The following is a 10212-nucleotide window of genomic DNA, read 5'->3' as shown; positions in this document are numbered from 1 at the left end:
ATTTGCGCCATGTTTGTGCCACACTTTTAATTTTCACAAAACTCCGTGGGCGCCGCAACTGGGTGGCATCACGCCCCCAGCGCGCGTTTTGCGCTGGTGTGCCCCCAGGGGGCGATTTTTAGCGCCTCCTGGGGGGCCAACGGCTGAAGATGCTCTTAAATCTAGGAATCCAATAACTCCCGAATGTTCGGATTTTAAGCATTTCGGCCGAACATTTTTACATGGCAACTTTAGTTGATAGGGGATGGCAACTTCGTCATTTTTACATTTCGGGTTGCCATACTTAACTCCCGAACGTTCGGGAGTTATCATTACCAAAAATCTATTGATGAATTCCACCTCTTTCTTGGGGCATAGGTGAATCTATAATAAATTGATAGTAGAGCGTGTTGGCTAAATCCCCAACCCTCATGATGCACTTCGTTTGATTCCTATATTCTTATCTTGGATGCAACACGTATTCCTATATTCCGAGCGTAGCAGATCACACCCACTCCGATATTACTACATACACTTATCCGTGCGATTCTTACTCTGCAACCAATTCCACGACAATGCGCGCTTGCAGGGCTGGCTCACATTACATTCGGTTCAGAACACCAAGTTGGAGGAGCTTTGGCTCATCCATTCAAGGTTACTAAGTGAACTGGAGCCCCTCGTGTTCCAGCCTTGCCGGTTTATCTGCAACCTTCCTGTTTCCCGCCGGTCATCCCACCGTTCGTCCTCTGCTGCGCAGCCGGGAGATCTCTGCTCTTGTTTAAGTTCTCAAACATGTTCTCGTGTGGAACCGCTGTTATCTAGTGCTTGGGGAGGGAGACCGTTAGACCAAGCAGACACGACACAAGTCAGTGTCTGAAAATAATGAATGAATGGATACTGACTCATATCTCTTCTCGCCTTCTCTCCCCAATTCAGGAGAAACCCGACTCGTGGTGGCTTCAGGTTAGGGTCTCCTGGAGGAAGCCTCTCAGACATTTCTTTTACCTGATGATTATTGTATTGTACGGTTTTAACAGGTCACTAATGTGGAATGGTGCAAGGAAAAAGAAGAGACAAAAGTCTCAAACTATCGACCTGATCCATGGACAAGCATAAGAACACCTTTCCCCATTTCTTTTCAGCTATTTCAAAAGTAAATATATAGGACCAAGCATACCTCTTCTTTCAGTTTCTGAACCTCTTGCTTCAAAAGTTCATTAGCATCCTGGAAAGAGGCTGTGCCTCTTGCGAGTGAACTTTTGGGTGCCGTGTTTACCACTGTAGTAACAGTTACCTCTTCTTTCAGTTTTTGAACCTCTTGCTTCAAAAGTTCACTCGCAAGAAGCACAAATGGGTCTCCAGGATGGAGCAGTCCCTCGCACTGGGACTGCTCCATCCCAGACACCCATTTACGGTCTGCAGTATCGCCATGACCCAATCTTACATTTGCACCCTTGCCCCATGTGTAAACTTCACCAGCATTTGTCAAAACTGCAACATGATCAAGCTTCCACAAGCAACCTCCTCAACACCACCGCAGTCAGACCTTATCTTTTACTAGGTGTGCATACCTTCCATCATTATTGGGGTTGCCAAGCTGTCCATACACAGAGCTCCCTGAAGTTGTCAAACCCAATCGTAAGAGTATGGCCACATGCAGATTTGTGCCCTGAAGTTGTCAAACCCAATCGTAAGAGTATGGCCACATGCAGATTTGTGCCCTGAAGTTGTCAACCCAATCGTAAGAGTATGGCCACATGCAGATTTGTGCCCTGAAGTTGTCAACCCAATCGTAAGAGTATGGCCACATGCAGATTTGTGCCCTGAAGTTGTCAACCCAATCGTAAGAGTATGGCCAAATGCAGATTTGTGTATGTTGTAGTATATCAGTAAAGAAGACACACGAGTTGGTTTGAGTTTCAAGGACCTGCCACCATGCCCAAGCCAATATTTGTCTCCATCTCCCCATGTAACTAGATTTTCAGATGAAGCATTTGACTGCATCAGCATCATAATAACATCCACAACAGCAGCACTATGCCACACCCCGCATGAAACAGAAATCATCCTCAAATGCTTCAAAGACTCCACTTCCTTTGGATACGAGATAGTTTCTTGATTCCCATGAACTAGGGCTCCAGAGTCCAGATGCACTGTCGCCAAATGTGTACAACAGTCCAGAACTAGTTATCAAAGCTGTATGGCATGTTCCGCAAGAGACAGTCGACACCTGAAGGCCTTACAGAGGACCTGAAACTCTTTTGGGAATCCAGTGACTCACGGTACTACCATGACCAAGGAGTCCTGCATTGTGGGTACCATCTCCCCAGGTGTAAAGATCACCTGTTGCTGTAACAGCACAAGTATGGAATTCACCAGAAGCCATTATTTCAACATTGCCGGTTGACAATGACTCGAGTAGACGTAGTTCAAAAATGCTTGTAGCAGCCCCATGACCAAGCCGCCCACTGCATTCTCTCCACATGTAAATACCTCTATCTGTCTTGTGATAAGTGCAGCATGCGTCACACCACAAGCCACGTAATTGACATCAAGCATTACATTTGACTCTAGGGGCTTTGGCACAAGAATATCGGTAGTTGCACCAGGGGAGAGTGTGTTTCCATCAGACGCTGATATTGAAGTGGTGTCACACATGACTTCTCCCCAAATGATTCAGAATCCTCACCACCAGAACCATGGCTGGATGTGCAGAGAGCACTGGAGACACTGACCCGAATGTCTGATGAATAAACACTTTTTACTTGCATAACTGACACGTCTGTCCTTTCTGAATATGCATATCCTCGAGAAGAATGGTCCTTAGAATTTGCAGAGCTCAACTTGTTCTCAAGGGAATCCGTGGTAAATGTAGAGACACTGCTTAGGCTACTTTCCCTGCCACACTGAAACAGAACATAGTAGAAAGTTCAGAATAGCACATCATGTTGTAAAGGTGTGGTTCATCTATTTTCTACAGGACTAGCAGCTGGACAAATGCACTTGAAAAGCAGATAAAGAACGAATTCACAGTTTTGCATATCACAAGAGAGCAATTTAGGTAATGGACTAGCACAAGTACAATTATGCTACTGGCAGCCAAAAGAACAACAAATGAAAAGTGGCAATAGAACAAACAAGCAACATTGGGCAGAATCATCGGAACTGTGCTACTGCTGTTAAGAGGTCTTTTAGACGTTATGCTAATTCTCCCATGTCAAACTGCATATTAGTATATGAACCGTGTGCGGGAAATAGTGAAACAATAGTCAACATATAAATATACTAGAGCATGAAAGGTTGATAGTGGACCAATAGTCAATCATAGAACTACACCTCATGTAAAGAATACTGATAATTTTCCTCTAAAAAAATACTGATAACTTTGCACGAAAACATAACAGCACCTCAAATGATATGATCATATGAAATTATCACTCGAGCAATGGTAAGAGATATATACAGTGCTTGGTAATGGGGAACAAACGTGCATAAAAGTAAGCTATGTTGAAGCAGAGAATTTACATCTAAAGAAAGGGCACCACTGCGCATTTCGTCGGTGTGTTGGGGTTGGGATTTGTGCTTTGCCTGGAGATACCAATGCACTGAGGCATGTAAACCACACCTGTGGTTCAACCTTATCCTTGCAAATCTAGGAAACAACATCAAAACTAACTACATGATATTTTTATTCAGAAATGGAAGAGAAAGAGTAGGTCAGATTTGTTTTCATTGTAATACCAGCTCGAGTGACTGCTTGCCGTCTTTATATATGAGAGAGAAGGATAAACGGTCCTTCTCAGCGAGCGGAAAACATTGGAAAACCAGCTGAACAGAACAACAGATGTTGAGACAGCAAAAAGACTTCAAAAGTGAAGTATGACCATATTGTTCAGAATGCCTTACAGTTCTTTGTCCGGACAGAACTCTGGAACACAGAAGCTAGTTTTAAACATTTCTCTTAGTTGCTTGAGACCCAAATAAGAGTTGATCCATCCTGTGAAGCATATAGAAGGAACCATTAATACTGTGCATAGAATTCACGTTTTTTTAGTTCTTGTTGTACAAATTCATCCATTAGAATTCGAAAACTCAAACTCGATTGAAAACTACGTTAAGGCAGCACCGTCCTCTGCTCGGCGGTACTGCTAAATTTTGTTTGCTCATTTTCCGGATGACCAAGGGTATTCAGAGCATAAATTTCCACACTACTATCCAGAGGCTTGTAGCAGTAACAATTCAAATCAGCTGTAATTCGCTACCATATGAAATCAAAACAGATCATTCCAAACTGTTATAAGGTCATACTGGATAATAGAGATCGCAATTATTCGAACTGAACTACACAAGAGTACGTCTTCTGCAGCACAGCACAAAAGAAAATTTTGTTACTCCGGAATAACAAAAAAAAAAATTGTGCTCCATGTCTTTTGTTGACATACAACGAAAAACTCGGACAGTTCATCCATGTTAATACAAGACTTGCATCAATTGTCCAACATTAAGATGGAACACTTCATAACAACCCAACTTGCCGGAATTGTAACCAAATAAGAACGACAACTAGACAAATCAGCCAACATCTGGCAACCTAAACCCAAGAGGATTAGTGCAGAAGTTGTTCCCAAGCCTCCTAGGTTGCTTCAGAGCATCCCGTATGTCTGGACATGTCGTTCTCTTATGACCTTATTTTCGACAAATAGTACAGAACCAATTGTGTGCAGCATGTAAGGGACAATCAAAGATATAAACAGAAAGCAAACAATGAATCACTATCGTAATCGGTCCCAACAACAGCTGCTAGCTAGATCGTCAGCCAAGATGCAATGTGTCTGATAATCTTCCAAGTCCTCAGAATCTTCGCTTCAGACATAGGAGAACATAGGAGAGAAGCATTCACATTATGAATTCAATATAGGAAGCAGAGTATAGAAGGGGAAAACATAGTGCATGATAAGTTTCTAGGAGGCAATTATCAGGTCCTAGGAGGCCATTCGGAACCTGCCCATCAATTGCCTCAAGCTCAGAAGTTGAACGCTAAAAAGTGCCAACTCCTTAAGAGGACGCCCACTGCCAATCACGGTCAATTTCCACAAATGCACCAGCTGCTATTCCATACATAAAGCAAATTGCAAAATAATACTCCCTCCGTCCCAAAACAATGCATGGTGCACATCGCAGACACCAAACACGATCTACCGGACATGAAAATAAACAAATTATTTTTCAATTCCCTCCGACAGAAACCAATGCTAAGGCTCTGCTGCATTCTAAAGATTGTAGTTGTGCTAAAATGGATACTGGTTATGAGCATCTGAAGATGGCTTAACACATTCACTAAAGACCTTATCTTGCCTTAGTATGAGAATAAAAATAGTAATGAAAACCGAGGCTACAGCAAGAGAAAACATAAGATAGAGGACCAAAACATAAGAACTAAACATAGGAACAGAAGATATGGGGGAAATGTAGCTGAATTTCATCAATTAGGTAGCGTGCAGGAGCTCATTCTTCTGTTCCTGGTTAATGGACAATCCTATGAATCTATGATTGCTATTCCCAGTCTCACCTTGAGGTAACATGAGCTGGCCGTCATGCAAGGGATTGAAGAGACCCAACAGGATTTGTTCCATGTCTAATTATTCTCCATTTGATCTGCAAACAGCAGCTTCTGTTAAGCAGTAAAGATACATCAAGATTACTGAAATTGACTTAGTTTCTCTCACGGATTCCTAAAAGCTAAACTTCATCTGTAAGAGTCCACCAATGAATTCCAAGTATTAAAAACTAAAAGTAGAGAATGAGAACTCACATACACAATTTGTGGTAACCACTCTGTCTTCTTTCCTCCGCACCGGCACTTTTCTGCTTTCTGAAGAACCTGGCAAGGAAAAGCAAGAAAATATCACATGAATGAGATGTAATGGAACAAAATAATTTTCATGGTTGTTGATGGTTTGACTTTGCTATCAATCTTCTGGAAAAAATCTCAACTGACCTCATGAAAGGTAGGTAGCTATGACAGGTAGTTTCCTGTGTGGGTTCTTTTGATCTTCTCGACAGGATCTCACAATCAAGCAGCATCAAACCATGCCATTAGTCTTTCTTCTGGAAAGATTGTTTGAGATCTCACATTCAGATTTTCATGAATCGATCAAGAAAACCAAGCGTGAAAAACATAGTAAGCTAAACTGATAATAGAAACGGTGTAGGAAATAAAATAAGAGGGCAAGGCTTCTTCCTCTGATTCAGCTGATGCCGTAAAAGACAATGGATAATTGAATGACATATATTCCATGTAAGCTTCTACAACATAAAAGGAACAAAGGAAACAATATAAAACTAAACAGCAACTAACTAATGCAACTTAAATGAAAAGAATAGTTAAAACAACATAGCTTATAGCTCGGCAATTTGTAGTCGATAGACACACAAAGCTTGGTACTTGAACAAACAAACAACCACCTACTGGAAAAACATAATAAGTAGATAGATATAACTGGGCAAAGGGTATCATACCATACTTCATAGAATCTTCTCTTATAATGTTCTGCAGCATAGCTGAGCACCAAGTTTATCACAAGTTAAACAAGACTGATCAGTAGTTCAGGAGCAAGTTGACATGCCTGCATACTGTGTACAACTGATGCCATTTCACCAGTGAAAATAGAACGCACTACCATATTTCTGCCGACTAGGCAGAGGTTTTAAGCAAGACAAAAAGAAAACTAAGCATTTCGCTGCAGCAAGTTCCCACCAGACCACATCCATTTGATTCTAGTTGTAATAGAATGAAAGCATCTATTACTCTAGAGAGAGTAACATGCATGTGTTAAAAAAAATTCAGACACTATGCATAATGTGGCTTCTTAACGGTCAGACCAGAAATACTTCCTACAGCATGACTTGCAAGTTATAGCAGCAATGTAAGTAGAAATACACCATCTAGACTTGGCTTATAAAACAGAGTCGATACACACAGTCAAACACATTACATAGCAGATCGATACAGCAATAAGTTCACATCTTACATAGCTGAGCAAATACTTGAGCACCATCGAACATATCCCTCTCACAGAATAGCCTTTTTGGTGAAAGCACTGCTAATAATAGGTGACCAAGCAATGGTTATCTTCACCTTAGAGCCGTCGAGGTCACATTTATGTTTACTTATGCCGCAGTACTGAGGCCTGACCATGACAGAAGCTTGCACAGGACCAACAGGAGAGTAGGCTTCTATGACAACTTTCAGGGTTTCTTCCAATTCTTCAGAATCTTCACTCACTGTTCGTAATTCAACAGAAACAACATGCCTTGACAGATCAAGGTAACCATCTTCTTCGCCTATTGGCATCTTCCCGCCAGCACAATAACGAGAATCAAGCAATACAACTTGGGTGGGAGTGGCAGGGCCTTCACTACCATCTTTCTGAGGTGGTGAGGAGCAAGCAACTCTGCCTCCATAACTGAAAGGGCTTTGACTGCCTTTAACAATGCCGACACGCAAGAAAGTGGCTTGGACTGCTCCACTATACAGTTTCTGCAGGCTTAACTCGGTTGTGCAAAGACAGTTGTCAAAAGTGACAGTATAGAAACCATTATGGGTATCATAACCATTGTAATGGCCTTTTCTATTGATCAACACGCTGTCTTCAGACTTTGCTTCGCCGCCCTTGAGTTTTAGTTCAACTTCAAACTCAAGAGGGGATTCGGCTGAGATTGCACGAGATGGTCCAGTCAAGCACAAAAAGGAGTCCTGCAAGCACCATCATTACACACACTGAATTACAACAAACCGATGGATCAACAAATTAAGACACATGCATGCAACAAAGAGGAGATAAAAGGAAAGTTAACAGAATACGGCAGGCGCTTACTTTTTCGGTGATCTCTTGGAAGTTGTCCCTTAGCCGGTGGAAGAGAACGTTGCGCTTGCGGTCCACACTGTCTCGTGCGGCGATGACGCCATACACTTTGAGTGGCCATTGCAGGAGTGGCCATTCCAGGTCCAAACTGATCTTGGCAATCTTGAAGGAGAAGATCTGCAAGGTGATCCCACGAGTAGTATAATCGGATGGGATCTGTCTGGGCGTGTAGTGTGTAAAGTGCATGGGGCTCACTAGGGCTGCACGCACAATTTTGTTAAGAAAAATAGTCAACATGCGATCGATCCTAATAAACCATGAATTAGTACTTGCTACAAGGAAGGAATGAGCTGCATTGATAGGAATCATACAAAGCAATTAACAAGAAAAATAGTTAACATGCGATCGATCCTAATAAACCATGAATGGGTACTCCCTCCGTCCGGAAATACTTGTCATCAAAATGAATAAAAGGGGATGTATCTAGATGTATTTTAGTTCTAGATACATCTCTTTTTATCCATTTTGATGACAAGTATTTTCGGACGGAGGGAGTACTTGCTACAAGGAATCAGCTGCATTGATAGGAATCATACGAAGCAATTAACAAGAAAAGTAGTTAACATGCGATCGATCCTAATAAACCATGAATGGGTACTTGCTACAAGGAAGGAATCTGCATTTATAGGAATCATACAAAGCAATTAACAGTAATGAACTGGTGTTGGCCAAAAAAGTATCTTACTTGCGTATCCAAAGTGTCCAACTTTAGATCCAAGGCCTTGAAGGTAGGAATCATAGACCTCCTGATCATCCTCCATCTGCTTCCTTGCCTTCTCCTTGGGATCCTTCTCCTCCTCCGGCGCCACATAATCCTCCTCATACGGGTAGGTGTGCCAGAAAGGTTTCAGTTGCGATTTGAGCTTGGACATGCTGCCCTGCAGATCAGCTAACTCTTTTAAGATGCCGTCAATCACGGGCTGCGCCTTGTCCTCATCTTTCATCTCCTTGCTGCTGCTGCTGCTGCTGCACAGTGGGGCTGATGGTACGATCCTGAAATTCATAAAAACGACCATACTGTTCATCTGCTTGCAGAGCTCCTTGATCTCCTGCTCAGAGATGATGGAGTTTGATTTGCCTAGGTCCATCTCGACCTCCCCCTCCCCCAGTGTCGTCTTGTTCTCAATCTGCTGCTCAGAGATGATGGAGTGTTTGCCTAAGCCCATCTCGTCCTTCTGAACCTCACCGCATGGGATCACCGGATGCATCAGATTAATGAAGTCCATGTCGTCATTCCCCAAGTGCTCCGGACGCATCGAATTCATCTCGTAGTCGCTGGCAGGCATGACCTCAATCTGATCCTCAGGCCGAATTGAACTCGTACCTGGAGCACCCAGCTTGTGGATTTTGACCAGCGGAGGCCTCGCCTCCATGACGTCTTCCCCGCCGCCATCGGCCACCGCGGTTCTGATTTTGACCGGCGGAGGCCTCGCCTCCACGACGCCTTCCCCGCCGCCATTCGCCGCCGCCGCAAACGCACCTGGATCACTCAGCTTGCGGCGGATTTTGAACGGCGGAGGGCTCACCAGCCAAGGCCTCCCCTCCTCGATGTCTTCCCCGCCGCCATCCGCCGCCGCAGTTCTTGTGGGGGAGGTGATAGGGTTGTTGAGATTGCTATACTCTCCGCCGCCGCCGCCGCCATCCGCCATCGCAGATCTTGGGGATGGGGATGGGGATGTTGGCTGTTGAGATCGCCGCCGCCGCCGCCGCCTCTCCCCCGCCTTAGGCTTAGGGTTTCTATCTACGGAACGGCCGGTTGATTGCTTCCGCTTTTTTTTTTTTTGAGGTGTGATTGCTTCCGCTTGTGTTGGCTTGGACAGGGCACAGCAGGCCAGGCTTATATTGCATAAGACGCGCTCGCCTCACAGCCCAGCTACGTTGTTGTGTCACGTTCGTGATCGGACAGCCCAGCTACATTGTTGGGGCGTTTTGTCTCACATATTTTCCTCCTTTTCGTTATTTCTTTCAGATCTCCTTTTCGCTATTTTTTTAGAAATGTGTTAAAAATCATAATTGTAAAAAAAAGGCCAATGTGTATTTGAAAAAATTCTTCAGGCAACTTAAAAAAACTTCATGCATTTTAGTAAAAAATCCATGACTTAAAGAAAAATTATCAATAGAAAAATTGTAGTACCAAAAAACATCTTACATTATTGGATGGAGGGAGTACAATTCAAAAATCATGTTCACACATTTACAAAATTATTCATGATATTTATAAAAGTTTCGTGCCATGTAAAAATGTGTTCACGCAATTTAGATAAAGTGTCCATGATATATAAAAAGGTATTTGTAACCATTAAAAAAT

The 10212-nt window shown here is 43.0% G+C and overlaps 1 protein-coding gene and 1 pseudogene across 1 annotated transcript; both read right to left on the bottom strand.

Moving 5' to 3' along the window:
* Positions 1 to 325: 325 nt before the first annotated feature.
* Positions 326 to 6611, bottom strand: LOC109782991 (PH, RCC1 and FYVE domains-containing protein 1-like; annotated as a pseudogene).
* Positions 6612 to 6906: 295 nt separating this feature from the next.
* On the bottom strand, positions 6907 to 9713 carry LOC109782992 (uncharacterized). Its single transcript, XM_020341620.4, has 3 exons — positions 8590 to 9713; positions 7857 to 8104; positions 6907 to 7735 (listed from the first exon to the last, which is right to left on the bottom strand). The coding sequence occupies exons 1-3, from the start codon at positions 9551 to 9553 to the stop codon at positions 7052 to 7054; spliced, it is 1896 nt and encodes a 631-aa protein (XP_020197209.3). The 5' UTR covers positions 9554 to 9713; the 3' UTR covers positions 6907 to 7051.
* Between the last annotated feature and the right edge of the window lie 499 nt (positions 9714 to 10212).

This window comes from Aegilops tauschii, chromosome 2, assembly GCF_002575655.3.
Source record: "Aegilops tauschii subsp. strangulata cultivar AL8/78 chromosome 2, Aet v6.0, whole genome shotgun sequence".
NCBI classification, from domain to species: Eukaryota; Viridiplantae; Streptophyta; class Magnoliopsida; order Poales; family Poaceae; genus Aegilops; species Aegilops tauschii.
This window is presented reverse-complemented; position numbering and strand designations above follow the sequence as displayed.